Source organism: Carcharodon carcharias, chromosome 16 (genome assembly GCF_017639515.1).
Source record: "Carcharodon carcharias isolate sCarCar2 chromosome 16, sCarCar2.pri, whole genome shotgun sequence".
Taxonomy (NCBI): Eukaryota; Metazoa; Chordata; class Chondrichthyes; order Lamniformes; family Lamnidae; genus Carcharodon; species Carcharodon carcharias.
Window position 1 is genome coordinate 4,989,731 of NC_054482.1, and position 16,978 is coordinate 5,006,708.

The 16,978-nt window shown below is 39.4% G+C and overlaps 1 protein-coding gene across 1 annotated transcript in view; it reads right to left on the reverse strand.

The window, feature by feature from the left end:
* The window catches only part of aspm (assembly factor for spindle microtubules), a 98,408-nt gene that overhangs the window by 50,959 nt on the left and 30,471 nt on the right, over window positions 1-16,978 (reverse strand). The window contains exons 11-16 of the mRNA XM_041208747.1: window positions 14,191-14,321; window positions 11,020-11,195; window positions 7,356-7,501; window positions 7,174-7,259; window positions 4,006-4,224; window positions 1,290-1,494 (exon numbers count right to left, since the gene is read on the reverse strand). Coding sequence (XP_041064681.1) covers window positions 1,290-1,494; window positions 4,006-4,224; window positions 7,174-7,259; window positions 7,356-7,501; window positions 11,020-11,195; window positions 14,191-14,321 — 963 coding nt within the window. The remainder of the gene's footprint in view (window positions 1-1,289; window positions 1,495-4,005; window positions 4,225-7,173; window positions 7,260-7,355; window positions 7,502-11,019; window positions 11,196-14,190; window positions 14,322-16,978) is intronic.

Here is a 16,978-nt window from a genome sequence, read left to right on the forward strand (position 1 = left end):
CTGCAGCCATTTTACAATTTGATATAAAATATTGAAAAATATTTCATTTATTGAGAATCTAAATAGCATACAAAAATGAAAGTAGTAAATATGTTAGTATAACTTTTAAGATGTCTTTTTCAATTATTCAAAATCAGTTCACTCACAAGTGGAGGGCTACATGCTTAGCAAAAACAGGACTAGTCATTGAGGGAAAGTATGAGAAATAGGATGGAATTTTCCAGCACGCTTATGGTGGGTTCCCCCAGGGCGGGGCCGGCCAACCACTGAAATCTCCATTCACATCAGCGGGACCGGAAGATCCTGCTGGCGTGAGGGGCTGGAAAATTCCAGGCACTATTTCAATTATTCCCCCCTCCATTTTTTTGGCCTACTGCAAGAGTACGGTTTCTGGTTAGGAAGGACAGTGAACAAAGTTGTATAATCTAGTAAATAGGAAGAGCATTGATGGGCCTGCCTTTTTCTTATTTTTGCTGTTTTCACACTTCCAGATATCTGAAGTGTGTTCCAGTAACAAACTGCTCCCAGTGACATCGCCATTCACATTACCAGTCGATTTAATTTTCCTAATACCTGGATAGGCACATGGGAATTCCCAAACTAAAGGATTGTGCAGATAGCTGAAATTATTTCAGCTTTTTGGTGATCCATCAGAATGAACATTACACAAGTCACAGATTACAGTTCAACATCAGTCACTGCATTGCAACATTTAAATCTCCCAAAAATATACACATTTTTAAGCAGATGTTTTTAAACTTCAAATACAGTGCCATATTACTAATGTGAAATGAAAAAACCTGGAAACTGCATTGCTGAAGTCAAATCAATTGACATTTAAGCTACATAGCCCAGTGGTGCATTTGATTTGCTTTTTAATAGGTACAAAGGAAACAATGGAAATGGTATGGGGGAGCCATTCTTTATATGGGTATTGTGATAAGGTCACGGCTGAATGATGGGCAAAATCCACATACGATTGCATTTTAGCAGTGCATCAAGTTGCTGACACGTTCGAATGCAAGTTTGTATTACATAACAGTGCACTTGTCATGGTTGCATTACATGATAATTACTAAAGGGTATCCCAGCCAATTTTTAAATTTAAATTTAAAATAATTTAACATCATGTGAAATAATAAATTTTTTGTATTTGACCAATAAAGTTACACATCACTGGGAAAAAAAACACATTTATAATGTAACATGTACATTGCAGAAACAACATAGATAATTTAGCACTTGAGCACGAATGCCTTTGTAATCTTCAGAACACTAACCATACTTACTCAGGTTCGTTGGAATGACTTCAACAGAGCTTTCATCAGAATCACTGGTTGATGTATCAATTGCCACGGTACCATGTTGCGCACATTCTACTGTCTGCATGGTTCGAGAACAGATATCATCTGCAGCCAGAAGGCCAGGGTGATAATGGTGAATAAGGTAACATAAAACTCTGCCATCAGAAAAGGCGACAGTGAAGTTTTCAACCTGAAATAAGAAATAAAATTATAGGACCATGTAGCTTAAATTGTTACCTTGAATATTTATTACTGCTTTCCTGAGACACTACTTACAAAATAGCAATTTCTCAAATCATCTAATTGACTGCATTTCAGAAAAGTTAGCTCTTACAGAAATTGAGCCAGGCTCTGCTTGGTATTTCATTTCCATTGTTTTCAGGTTATGGAATCATACAATCATGCAGCAAAGGAGACCATTTGGCCCATCAACTGCGTCAGCTTTTCTGAATCCCATTAGTCCCACTCTCCCACTATTTCCCAACGTCCCTCCAATTCCTTCTGCTTCAAAGTATTAATCCAATTTCAAAGCTACTAAATCTATATCCATCATCTAACAGATAGTGCATTACAAATCCAAACCATCTGTTTCATAAACAAGTTTTTCATGTTACCTCTTGTACTTTCACCAATCACATTAGGTCTATGCTCTTGGATTATCAACTCTTCAACCATTGGAAACATTTCCTCTATCTAAATCCTTCATCATTTTAAACACTTCTATCAAATCTCTTCTTAGCCTTCTCTCCTCCACGGAGAACAACCCCAGCTTCTCCAGTCTCCCAACTTAACTAGCAAAAATATTCTGCTCTGCATGACTTAAGTAAAATTCAAATTAAACATTTATAGAAGTCAAGGTCCTTGATAGTGAAACATTGCAGTACAGAAACTAGAGGCAATTTATTAGATTACTTCAACTTACTGCCTTTTGAAATTTAACACTGCAAGGTCATCAGTAGATTTTTATTTAGCTTCACTGCGCCAGCATCAGTTCATTAATGCAACCAAGAACAAAAATATGTTTCAAGTACTGCAGAAATCTCAATTAATTCAGTTCCTTTTCCCTCCAAAATCTTCATCTTAAACTCCCCATCCAGTTTTCACACAAACATCAGTGCCCTTCCAGAATCTCATCTCTCGTGTGAACCACAATGGTGAACATCAGCAGAGTATTCAATAGTGGGGTAACATTACAGCCAATCCTAATTCTGCCCTTGTACAATGCCACAGATGCAAACATATGCCATGGGACACAAAATGATCAGGGAAGGAATCTTGCAGAGGTGTCAGGAGCTTCACCTGCTAGCTGAAGAGCAGACAAAACACCTGTGCAACCTCTTTTCACTGAGAGCCGCTAACCACAAGCCAATTAGGCAGTGGCAAGGCCAATGGCAGGCCTTCCCCTTGAATGAAGGCCCCATAGATGGCATAGAATTACCAGTCAATCAGAGATTGGCAGCTTGTGCTCAGCAATGCCCGGGGGGGGGGGGGGGGTGTACAGTGGCAGCTGCTGCCAGAAGGACACCCCCCCAACCCCCCAACAGTCCCAGAATCACAGAGGGACCCAGGACACAGGTAAGTTATGTTGGGGCAGGCGGGGGAAGATGGGGGGTATGGATTTACGCAGAATGGGTTTGCAGGGAGAGGTGGTCAGGCAGGTCAGAAGCAACGGCAGGGGATGGCTCTCAACGCCTCTTCCTGGTGTCCACTTCCCCGATCAGGCACTGAACAAGGGACCACCCCCACTTTGCAAGATTCCACATTCAAGCATTTACTGGAGCAAATACAAAGGTTCAATAACATGAATCTGTTGGACTCCAATTAACACATTTAACTTGCAAAGGGAATTTCTATGAACATAATTCTTTCCCTGCATGATGTTTCAGCACCATATCCTTTTAGTTGGATATTTCAGAATTTTATAATCAAATATTAGAAGACTCAGCTCAGAATTCAGTCCACCTACAGCTCCTTGTACGACTTTGTGGATTTGAGTAACTGTCAATCACTCTTGAAAATAATGGGCCGCCATGCATAGCCTATTTGAAAGTAGCTTGGCTCTTCCCTAAAGCTTTAAGACAACTGTTAAAAATTACTGCCTTTGTATCAAGCTAGAATCTTAATCCTGGTTTAACTGTTGCTTATGCAAAACAAAACTGACTCGCGTCTGAATTTATGGAACATCTACAAAGTTAAAACCAGACAGAATTGTTTAATTGTTACAGGTAACTCTATTGAACTGTTCAAGATTGCTGCAAGTTATTCATGTTAATAGTTTAAGAAACTCAAGCCACCAAATGTTATATTTTCAATTTTATCTTGGGATCAACACTTCAAACCATAACCGAATGCAACGCAATAAACTTATTTGAGATTTAGATGCGAGTAATCCTAAGTCTTCAATATCATCCCAAAATAAAATTAGCTGTGCTGATCATTGCCAGTGGCATGTGCATTCTGAGAACAAATACATACTTGAGTCTGATTGGGCATGGAGTGAAATCAAAATTAATTTGGCGAAGGATATGATTGCAATGGCTAAAAAGTCTGCCAGTCACTGTCTAGTCTCGCACGTAAAGAACGGTCACACAAAAAGAAATGAAGGGTGGCACTTGTACATACAAATAAATTCTAAAGACACATACAAAAGGATAATTTGATCAATTTTGTGTGGTTAAAATAAATGAACGAATCAACTTACTTTGAGATCATAATATTCACAAACAGCATTAACCCAATTCAGTAGCAACTTGATTCGTGGGCTATATTTTTCAGGTATAATGTTGAGGTCTTTATCTTTTGCTGGGTGAGACAGAACAGACATGGAGCGCAGAGCTTCCAATTTATGCCATGTACGTAAAGTTTTTTGCAAGAATTCAATCTCTTCTTGTAACTGATCTTCGTTGAGCAAAATCTCTACCTAGGATAAAAACAATGCAGTCAAAACTTAAGTAGTAGTCACATATTAGTGCTCAAAATACACAGGGGCAGGAGGCAAATGTACCCTTGAAACCTCAATAGAAGCTTGTGAAAAATCAAATACATGGGCAAAAAAATACAAGAAAGGTCACCCCACACATAGGGCTTCTCCGTAGTCCAGCTGGGGCTGAACAATTGCAGGCACACGCAACTTGTTGAGATTGGGAAAATAATGCAGAGTTTGATTGGTGGAGCAGCGGCCATGGAAGATAGATAGTTGGCGGGTAGTTGCTCCTCCAATCACAGATTCTGTCTCTCCCATGTTCACTGCTTCAGCTCCTCCAATCACTAGTACCCTCCCTCCTGCCTTTGCTGCTTCTCCAGAGACAGAATCTATATGGATGGCAGAGGAGCAACTGCGAGAGGGAGGGAAGGAACCTGTGATTGGAGAAGCTGCTGGCCGCCATATAGGACTTTCTGCTGCACCATTACTAACCGCATTGAGAGCAAGCCGTGGAGAAGAAGTGAAAACAAAAATAGAGGGAAGAAGTGACCAGTAACCCCATAACGGGGCCAGGGGCAGGCCCAGGGAACTACTTGCACCAAGAATGCCTTCATGGCCCTTTCAGAAACATGCAGCTAAAGAGGAGGGAGGAGGCTGCCTCGAACCCAGTAATGAAGCTGGGAGCAGGGCTTGGGTGAGCCGTCACTCAGTCCGACACTAGCCTGTATCCTGCTGCCGTCTGTGTTGATGGGGCCACCATTCTCCTCTGATCTCACCTCTTCACAGTGACAGAGTCTGAATGAGTTTGCAGGATATTATTTTGAAGGGAGCTGAGAAATGGAGAAAATGCAGAAGCTCCTGTTAATGGGAGGTTTAAGGGTCCATGACTGGTGTCCATAAAGAAGCCACCAGTTAATGGAAGGGTGAGAGGTTCCCATAAAGGAGCCGCCATCTGATAAACATATGCTTAAGTTTGCTTATGCTTCCTAAAGCTAATCCCACAAAAGAATCTATTTGAAATCTGAACAGTGAAGCTTTTGTCGGCATTGACATGTTAATATCCAAACGGTAACTTTATAATTGCTTGGAGCTATGTTCTATTTAAGTTCCTTTTGTTTTTGATTTCATTAAAGATTAATTCTCCCAACCTGCTCCACTTGAGAATTAAATGCCTGCCCTTTATTTTTAATATGGGTACAAAGAACCTCAATTAATGTCCCTTTGATCCATCCAATCGATGCCTCATTAAAGTATGGATTATCATGCAAGGAAAAACATTGAAATGTGAAGTGTGTGTAAATTAAACCATTCATTATCTGCTGTCTGGCTTGGTGCTGCAGCAATAATTTGTGTGTATTCCCTTGTTGGACCCTTGAAAAGTTCTTCAGCACCCACTTTAAACAGAAATACTGAGGGAAAAGAACCTCGAAACTGGAAGAACAAAACTAGAGGAACCTGTAGAATGCTAACTACTTGCAATTTTTTTTTTAAAAGGGGCTGCAGATGTGAGACTCATTCTCAATAAGCTGTCCTGTGCCAAGTAGTTTTCATTTTGGAAATGGAATATGAGAGATTTATTCATAAGTTAAGAAAACATCTTTTAGAAAAAATGAGTTTATAGGAAATGGAATACCAGGACCTTGCTCACAGATTCCAAGTTAAAAGGTACAAACACACATAGGGCAGGATTTTCTGTTCATCGGGTGGGCAGGACCAGGAAAAAGTCCCCCGCCCGCTATCGGCCCCTGACTGCAAATTCATGGCGCGCTGAAACGCTCAGCACTGCCAGGACGGGGGTGGGAGGAGGGCAAGCTGAAAGCTCCCTGAGGGCACAGAGCTGCCTCGGGGAGCTGAAGAATTGTACAAGTGAAAATAAAGATTTTAGAAATGATATAAGCTTGTCCCCACGTGATTCAGTCTGTCACGCCCGAGCATAATACAACGTATGATGATGTCGGGCGTGCGTCCCAATATCATTGCGCACTTGCGCGATATTTCATTCGGCAGGCATGCGCCGGAGTCGGCTGTACACCCACCAATAATTGAAAGGCCTATAAAGACCATTAACAAGGTAATTAACTTGAAATTTACGCTGCCCGTCCAACCTAATGGTTGGTGGGCAGACGAAAAGACCAAGCGGCCTTTACATTTTTCTTTAAGAACCCTCATTCACGAGCGGGATGAGGTTTCCTAAAGCTGTCTACCCATAGATACATATGTAATCTTTGATATTTGTGCTACCTTATCTACATAAAGAAGTAAACTCTTTAAAAACATAAGTACAGAAGGAGATGTTACTACATGACTACATCACTTAAATAAAGGACTGAGTGAGAATAACGCAGCCAGGAAAATAAAAAAGTAGCTCCCGAAAATAAGAAGTAGCACTTGAGAAAATGTCAAAAAGAGCCCAGATGGTGGGGGCGGTGGGAAATTACCTCTGGCACAATATACTCTGAAAGCACAATTGAGAGCACATTTTAGCATTTCCAGTTTGCAGTCATATCCATGGGTGATACCAAAAAGTATATTTTTCAACTTGAATCTGAACTGCTTCCAGCAATGTGTTTGCTACAACACTAAACACACCTTGTTCAAATAAACAGCTGCAAATTGAGGAGTGGGGAGGTTGGCTTTTATAAAATGTTAGTTACTTTTTATATTATCCATTAACTTCAGTTTATCAGCATGCCACAAGCTAAAATTCAAAGAGGCAGAGCCAAGTAGTTCCCTCTGCTTTCCAGAGACAATAATATCCCAAATCATGGTGAAAGCAAATAAATGGACAGTCATACCACAATTTCCTAATATGTATACTACAGAATTTCAATACTAACCAAACAACTCTTTTACCTTAATGTCAGCATATTAGCACCATCATCTTTGAAGAATGACAACTGTATATTTTCAAAAAAAAAAATTAAATTTCTGTAGTGTATACAATACCTGAAACGCAAAGATGATTCTCCACAGCAGTGCCAAAGTTTTTTCCCGATGTCCATCAACAATATCTCTAGAATCTATTAGGTTGCCTTGTGAACAAAAGGCAAAATTGTGTTCAAAAGTGAATATCTTATGAGAATACAAAGCTTTTTATTCAAGTTACAGTTATAAAATTTCAATTTTACCCTGTTCGTCCTTCAGATCAACTCCTTGAGTTTTAAGAGCATTCAATGCAACATGCACATTATGCAGCTTTTGAAGACGGCTAATCGCTGGGACTCTGAGTTGTTTTGATAGTTTCCAGTCTCGTGTGAGAAGTTCCACTGCTCGTCTGTAAAAGGTTATCCAAATCAAATTAAAAACACTGTACTGAGCATGTGAATTTACATTACACATCGTTAGCAATTATTAAGCTTATTCTAATTGCCACCTAGCAACTTTACTACATGGATTTTCTTATTCATAGTATTCTTCATCAAGTCAAAAGAAAACTTTTTCAAACACCTTCAAAATACTTGTCTTTGAAATACCATGGGCAGCCTAAAAGGTCCAGCTAGGAAAATTACAAAATGATGTATTAATGTGATTTTCTGTATTTTCTTCGTCAAATGCCACATGGTTAAAACAGTAATATGTGGTAACATTTACTCTGATAGCCAAGTACTTACTCCATTGTGTAAATCTGATCAAACATTTGCTGGACTCCCAATGAAGTTCTATGATCACCCATTTGTGGGTTGATTATTCTGACACAATGTCACATCAATTGAGTTAGTGATGGGTCCTGTTCTTTCGCAAACAGTGGTATTTTTTAAATTTGTATTTTAAATCTACAATCAAATCTACATTGACTGATGGCAGAATACACTGCAAGGTTTCCCAAAGTCAGGTGGCTCTGGCTCTGTCCCTGGTTTGGTTTGATGTTCCACAATATGCGGAATTTTGGAACAGTCCCAGTGGATTGGAAGGTACCAAAGAAACACTGCTACTCAGGAAAGGAGCGAGAGAGAAAGTAAGAAACTAAAGACCAGTCAGCCATTAGGAAAATGCTGGAATCCATAAAGCAAGTGCCAACAGTCAATTTAGAAAATAATATGACTTGGCAAACACAAGATGATTTCATGAAAGGGAAACCATACTTAGCAAATCTACCAACTACTGATGATGTACCTAGCAGGGTTGATTGTGGGGTGATAGTGGATATAGTTTGTTTTGATTTTCAAAAGGCATTTGATAAGGTGCTAAAAGAAAGGTTGTTGCACAAGGCAAGGACTCGTGGGGCTGTGGGTAATATATTAGCATGTTTAGAGGATTGTTTATCGGACAGAAAACAGTAGGAATAAACAGGTCATTTTCAGTTAGCAAGCTATAACCAGTTGGGTGTCACAAGGATCAGCGCTGGGTCCTCAGCTAATCACAATCTATATTACTAATTTAGATGAGAGGACTGAGCGTAACATCCAAGTTTGCTGACCATACAAAGCTAAGTGGGAAAATAAACAGCAAGGAAGGCTGAGTCTGCAAAGCGATAAAGATAAATTAAGTGAGCAGGCAAGATGGTATATAATGTAGGAAACTCAAGGTTATTCACTTTGGTAGGAAGAATGAAAAGAAAAAAAACATAATTTTCTTAAGTGCTGAGAAACCATAATATGTTGGCATTCAGAAAGAAGGATGTGTGTCATTGTACATGAAACACAAAGATAACGTACAAGCAATAAGAAAGTGTCATTTCTATAAGACATAAAAAAAATCATAAACTGTTTAAAATTAAACATTACTGACTGCTTATTTAAAAATGGACTTTGCTGGACCAAAAAACATGGCTGCTATTGCAAATTGACTATAGTTTTGGAAACTTCCAACAGTAATTACAGGACAAAGCTTAACTTTCACCTTTGTGGAATCTCACACTTATCACTGTGTGGACCCATTGTAATCAATGAAACAAGGGAGCAGGAAACAGCCAGTTTCCCCAGCCTGGACTTATAACAAAGGGAGAGAGCCACCAAAACTCAGTGTACCTGCAGATATGCTAGTGGCCACTATCTCTCCCTGAAGGTGAACAATGGATTTGGCCAGAGACTTAGAAACTGATCGTTAACCTGAAACTGATTCATCAGTGGGCAACACCATATGATCTAAGCTCCTTTGGCCTTTGAAAAGTTTTAATGTTACATTCTTGGACTCACAGGGCTGTCTGCTGTTAGCATCCAGCCTGTTAACACCAAAGCAGAACTCCAGGCTGGCAACAAAGCTTGCCTCAAGTCTAAACCAACCAAAGCATGGTTCTCTGGAAATTCCTACCATCATCTCTAGAGCGGTCCAAGTCTCTGTGTACCATACTCATCTTGCTGTATCATCATCAACTTTGAAGGAATTTGGCAACTCATGCTTTCAGCTAGCTGAACCCATCTGGACTCTAACATTCACGTGAATTGATATTTCTATCTTTGCTTTTTTTTGTTATAAGTTATTCCTAGGGGAGAATTTTCTCCCCGTCGGGCAGGCTGGAGCTGGCGCGCAACCGACCGTCGCCCGCAATCGGCTGCGCGGCGCCATTTTACGTGAGTGGGCTAATTAAGGCCCACCCAGCGTAACACGCTCCCAGTGCGGATGGGGTGAGGAGGGAGAGTTGGGGCCTGTGCTCTTTTGCGCATGCGCACGAAAGAGCACAGAAATGTCTCTGAGGCATGGAGCTGCCTTAGGGAGATTACTTTGCTTATGAAAAGTTGAAATAAAGAAAAAAAATATTCATACATGTCCCCTCATGTGACAGTGTCACATGAGTTGGGACATGTCAATGAATTTTAATAAAAATTTTTATGACATTTATAAACCCCTCATGAAACCTCATCCCGCCTGGACTCTTTGCCTGCCTGCCAACCTTAAGGTTGGATGGGCAGCCCTGTTAATTATTTCAATTGTTATTTAAATGGCCTTAATATGCCTTTGACAGTTCAAGAGTGTGCAGCCAACTCTGGTGCATGCCCGCCGAACTGAAGATCGGAATGACACATGGTGATGTCAGGACGCACGCCTGACGTCACCGCATGTCACTTTATGCGTTGGCGAGGAGGGCCCCGGCCCCCACACGCCTATCAGAAGATTCAGGCCCTAGTTGTTGAACTTTTCTTGGAATATAAAAATAACAAAGTATAGTTGCAATACAGGACTTTGGTGAGATGACACCTGGAATACTGTGCACAGGCTTTTCACTAGATTGATTCCTTGGATCAGAAGGCTGCCCTGAGGTCAGATGGAATACAGTAGCTCGATATTCCCTAGAGTTTCGATGAATAAGAAGTGATTTCATTGAAATATGTAGAATTCTGGGAGTACTTGACAGGATAGTTGCTGAAAGGCTGTTTCCCTTGACTGGAAAGTCTAAAACTAAAGGATGCAGTCTCAGGATAAGGGGTTGGTCATTAACAACAAGGGTTGTGAATCTTTGGATTTCTCTACTTCTGAAGAGGGTAGGTGAAGAGGAAGTATGTAAGAGGAGCTGAAAATAATCTGTTCGAAACTTTTTTTCAAAGACATTTAAATAACTGGTTGGTCCAAAAATCAGAATAAACAAAAGAACACATTCCGTTGCAGGCTTAATGAACAATTTTCAAATTGAGCAGTTTCATAAAAAAGGAGATAAAAATTACTAAGGAACATCTGGGTGTCAAGTAACCTTCAGTCCAACAAAATATTTGAATCTTTTTGGGTCAGTTTTGCTGTTTTATAAGATTAGTCTTACCATAAATCACTTTATTACAGTTCAATTATTTAGAATGAGCATCAGATTAAGAGAAAATTCAGAAGTACCATCATTCCGTTGGTTAATTAAAATATACTTACACCAAACGAATACCACATCGAAGATCAACAGCTATATTGGTGATTGCAAAATTAAATTCGTGGAGGGGTGTCTGAAAATGGCCAACAGTCAACCCAAAGTAACCAAGGTGACGAGAAATGTCTCCTTCGCCACTGAGAAAATCTCTAGAGAAGGCAAGTAACAGATCTTTGCTTGTCTAAATGGAAAAGACAAGTTAAATTAGAAAGTTCAAAGTTTACTAATAAACAAAATCATATTGTACATCATACCAGTCTTACACCAGATTTCAGCCTGTACACATTTTCACCAAAAGGTTATGCCATAGTATATATATGCTTCAATACCAGCATTTGGATTCAAAAACATTTTAGGTACTGTAATCAGCTATGCATTAAGTTAAGAGGTATCACAAGGACAGTCAGCCTGAATACACAATGCCAGGCTGTTAAGTCACTGAATTCATGTTCACACTTGGTCTTTAGTGTACTCACACTAATGGCTTCTCTGTGATAACCCAATGTTTCTGCATTCTGAAGTAAATCTCATATTTCTTACCCATCTCACTCACTTTGATACTGAGGAACTTGATCTCAAATTATTCTTGCTCAGAATGCCAGCGTACATGGACAATATAGTCCCATTTTGTTAACCTGTGTTCTCCAAGGATCTATCCTTAGCATTCCCCATTTTTCTCTTATACACATTACCACTCAGCGACAATATCCAAAAAAACAATGTCAGAGTCCAGTTAGATGATGACACTCAATTCTTCCCCATGGCCACGTTTCTTAACCCCTCCAATATCTCTAAACTATCAGGTTGCTTGTCAGACATCCAATGCTGGATGAGCGGAAATTTCCTCCAACTACATATTAGGAAGACAGAAGTCATTTGTCTTCGGTTCCTGTCACAAAGTCTGTTCCCTAGCCACTGACACCCTCCCTCTCCTTGGCAACTGTCAGAGGTTGAACCAGACTGTTCACAACCTTAGCTTCATATTTGACCAAGATGAGCTTCCCACCACATATCACTGCAATCACTAAAACTGTCCATTTCCAATTCTGTAATGTCACCTGACTCCCTGCCTGCCTTAGCTCATTTGCTATTGAAATCCTTATTCATACCACTAGAATGGACTTTCGTATAGGAAATAGGAGGAGTAGACCACTGGGCCTCTCAAGCCTGCTCCACTGTTCAGCTAGATCATGGCTGATCTTCCACCTCAACACCATTTTCCCGCACTATCCCAACATCCCTTGATACTTCTAATACTTATAAATCTATCATCTCTGTCTCGAATATACTCATTAATGAGCCTCCACAGCCCTCTGGCGCAGAGAGTTCCAAAGATTCACCAGTCTCCTGCGTGAAGAATTCCTCCTCATCTCAGTCCTAAATGGTCTGCCTCCTATTCTGAGTATGCCGCCTGGTTTGAGAACTCAGGGTGGGGATTGAGAAACTGGGTGGAGGCCCCAGTCAGGGGAAATATCCTTCCTGTATCTAATGTTTCAAGTCTTGTAAGAATTTTGTAAGCCTCAATGAGATCACTTATTCTTCTAAACTCCAGAGAATTTAGGCTGTGTCTCCTCAATATCTCCTTGTAGGACAATCCAGCCGTCCCAGGATCAGTCTGGTGAACCTCGATCATGCTCCCTCTATGGCAAGTACGTACTTCCTTAGGTAGGAGACCGAAACTGTACACAATACTCGAGGTGTAGTCTCACCAAGGCTTTATACAATTGCAGCAAGGCATATTTACTCTTGCACTCAAATTGTCTTGCATTAAAGCCCATAATAGCATTTTGCCTTCCCTCCATGTTAGTTTTCACAGTGACTTATGAGCAAGGGTACTGGTGTCTCTTTGGACATCAACACTTTTGCAATGCATCACCATTTAAGAAATACTCTGCATTTCTGTTTTTTTTTACCAAAGAGGATAACTTCATATTTTTCCACATTATATTCCATCTGCCATGTACTTGCTCACTCACTTAGCCTGTCTAAATCCCTTTGAAGCCTCTTTGCATCCTTCTCACAAGTCACATTTCCGCCTAGTTTTGTATGATCAGCAAACTTGGAAATTACATTTGGTCCCCACATTCAAATCATTGGGGCCCACACGGCTGGCCTGCTCGGATTGGATTGGAAAGCTCTTTAAGGTGCTGCTGTCTGTCTCCTAGTCCTCCTCTCTACTGCTCTTTTATTCTTTAGTCACTTCTTGTTCAGTCGCTTATGTTCTAACTTCCGTAAACTTATCATCCAAAACTCTGCTGCCCATGTCCTTACTCGCACCAAATCGCATTCATCCATTATTCCTGTTCCCGCTGACCTACGTTGGCTCCTGATTAATTAACACCTCAATTTTAAAATGTTCAATTTATGGCTCCACTCCTCCCCATGTATAGTCTCTTCCAGCCCTAAAGCCATTAGAGATACGTATGCTCCTCTAATTCTCACTTTTGAACATCTCAGATTTTCATTGCTCTACCATTGGTGACTGTGTCTTCATCTTCTAAAGCCATAAGCTCTGGAATTACTTCCGTAAACCTCTTTGCCTCATTCTCCTCCTTTAAGAGTCGCCTCAAAACCTGTCTTTATGACCAAGCTTTTGGTCATTTGCCTTAATATTTCCTCATATGGCTCAGTGTTGTATTGTTTCCTAAAGCTGCCAAGAAGTGCCTTGATATGTTATATTACATTAAAGGTGCCATGCTGTCCTAGAATTTATTTTTAAGAATGGATTAATATCAATTGGCTTTCAAATAATAAAATGATCACAAACTTATTTTTTATTTGAAGCTGCCTTTTCAAAACGATGTTGTACATAAGTTAACGAAATGAAAGTGTAATACTAGGTACAAATGCTTAACTCTCTCAACTATCTTGGCGAGCCGTTAACCCATTTATTACACGGATTAACACTTCCTCTAAAATAGCAAAGAGCGATTTCAGTGGCTGTGTTATGCACTTTCACGTTGGTATCATACAGAATGTCAAAGACACACTCATTTTCTGGTCTAATCTTATCATTCAAAAGGTTAGTTAAATTTCTAATTAAAACTGTTATGCTGTAAAAACTTTTTCAACATAAAAAGAGAGAAACAACCAGAGAAAAATGTACATAAAACATCTACGACAAAACTCAATAGAAACTCAAAACTCAAGAGAAACATTGTTGGTGGATATCTAACCTTAAGTTCAGCATCTTTGCAGAAAAGGCATGGGTCGTGATCTATTAACCTAGACTGTTTAGCACAATCAAGAAACCAAACCAGAAGCAGAAATTTCTTCAGTGTGAATTGTGCCAAAACCTCCTTGTGCTCTAGAAAATCAAAACAAATAGTTACAACATTATTTAACTTTAATTTCTAGCTCAGCCTTAATAGACAATAGTATTAGTGTATATCTACATACACTACTACAAAGTGAGCCTCAACTCCAAATGCAAGATGTAATCGAGACACAAGGCACAATATACATTATTCAATGGCAATGTCTTTTAATTAATGAAAATATTTGTTTGGTAGTACAGAACTTGAGTATCGAGGGAAAAAAGACATGCTATTGAAGATTTTCATCTTGCATTCATCAGGACAGATTTGCAAGGATACCAATTGTAAAGGAAACAATAATTTATACTGCATGAGAAGAGTGTGCTGATTGGTGGCAAGTGGACTTTGGTCGGTAGAGACATTGCCCTGGAGAATACACCAGGGAACAGTTAACTTCCAAATGTTTAAATTCAATCCAGGCAGGTCGACTCTGATTCCATAGGAAATGAACCAGGGAATGTTGCTCCCCCACCCAAGCTTTTGTTTAATTGAAAAAGGCGCAATACGTCTGTCTGCAATGGACAGAGCCATGTGTGTGAATATATGTAGCTTCTCACTCACAAGTGTTCCCTGGTGCATTCTCCATGGCAATGCCTCTAACAGATTCCTCCTGCCAACCAAGCAGATGAAAAGCTTCGGCAGCATGTTCCTTTTTTCAGCAATAATGAAATTATGCATCATTTATCAACAAAATTAATATTTAAATACCATGGTTCAGTTGGTAGCACTCCCACCACCGAATCAGAAGGTTGAGGGTTCAAATCCCACTCCAAGGCAAACACAAATTCTAGTCTACCACACCAGTGCAGTGCTAAGGGAGTGCTGGACTTTCAGAGGTGCTGTTTTTTGGATGGGATGTTAAACCAAGGCCCCACCTGCCTGCTTTGGTAAATGTAAGAGATCCCATTGAACCATTTTGAAGAAAAGCAAGGAAGATATTCCTGGTGTCCTGAACAATATTTATTTCTCAATCAACATCACAAAAACAGATTACCTGGTTGTTATCCCATTGCTGTTTAGGGGAGTATGCTGCACACAAATCGGCTGCTGTGCATTTCCTACATTACAACAGTAACTTCACTTCAAAAGCAGTTAATTGGCTGTAAAGCACTTTAAATACATTGAGTGGTTGCGAAAGGCACCAAATAAATCCAATTTTTTTCTTTTATTTATGAATCAGCAACTATATTGTTTCACAGAAAATGCTAGCAAAACTCAGCAGGACTGACAAAGTTCTGAAGCAGTCATATGGGCTCGAAATGTTGACTCTGTTTCTCTCTCCACAGATGCTGCTAGACCTGCTGAGTTTTTCAAGCATTTTCTGTTTTTATTTCAGATTCCCAGCATCTGCAGTATTTTGCTTGTATATTATATTGTTTCAAGTTAACCCTCAAATCAAACAAGTAACAGTAGAAGTTGATTTTTAAACACACAGGAAGAAAAATAAAGTCCTGAATGGAGATGTTAGGTTTGCAGTTTAAATTGTTACATAGTAGAGAAGTTATCTAAAAGGTATATAAGCTTACTGTAGTACATCATATTACACACTGTACATTGAGATAGAGGTGTTACAAACAAGAGCATGCAAATCCTTGCACAAATGAAATTAACAGCGCTTGCATAAGTTTATCATGCAAAAATGCTGTAAAAGCATTTCATGCCGAATCAGGTCTTTTAGATGTAATCTTGGTAATCTATATGATATCAACATTAGAAATATTGTTATATTTAAGGAAAGAAGTTGGGGGGGTGAAATCAGCCACCCATGTTTGTACCAAGCATTAATATCTGCAAGAATGTCATAAACAGTCTCAGAAATGGAGACAAAATATATTAAGTACAATCCTCTTGAAAGACTGATGCAATGACTTGATAGAAGATTACAAAGCAACCAATAATACAGGATTATAAAAAGTTCTACCGCTGTTCTTTGCAGGGTCTGGTATCCCAAATGATTTTCTCAAGATGAACAAGAATTCAATTGTATATATTATATGCATTGAACAGAAATAAAAATATAGCTTTTTTTTCTCCTTTCAGTTAGCAAGGAGCTAGAAATAATTATAGGAGATAAAATGGATCTTATTTCATTCAATGAGAATCACTTAACTGGAATCTGTTTATTGAGGTATTACTGAACACACACAAGTTTGTCCAGAATCTTGAACAATACCAATGCATGCAAAAAAATCTCGGCTATTAAGATGTAAAAGGAGGAAATGTTCATCTCAGGAAATCAGAGAAGGCTCAAGAATCAGCTCTAAAATTAATGTGGATCAGCTTTAAAAGGGGTTATTGCTTCATAATTCCAAATTAAAAGAACAGATAAATAAGTGGCAGAAACCATCAATTTGAAGAAATTTCACAAGTCAGAAATACAGGTTGTTTAAAACAGAATTCCTAAGCCTAGATGCTTTTAAAAAGGCCTTTAGATTAATTTTGAAAGCACATGGTTCAACAACTAGGACTATCAAACAATTTCTTTGGCAAGTTAACAGTACAATGCAATAAGCAATGTTACATTCTACAGATGCGCAGATGGCTTGCCAGAAATAAAAAACAGGCTTATGCACAAATCGAGAATAGACTTGCAGATGATTGAGTAAAGGTGTAAGCTGTATGGCAGGATCAGCACATTGCAGAATAA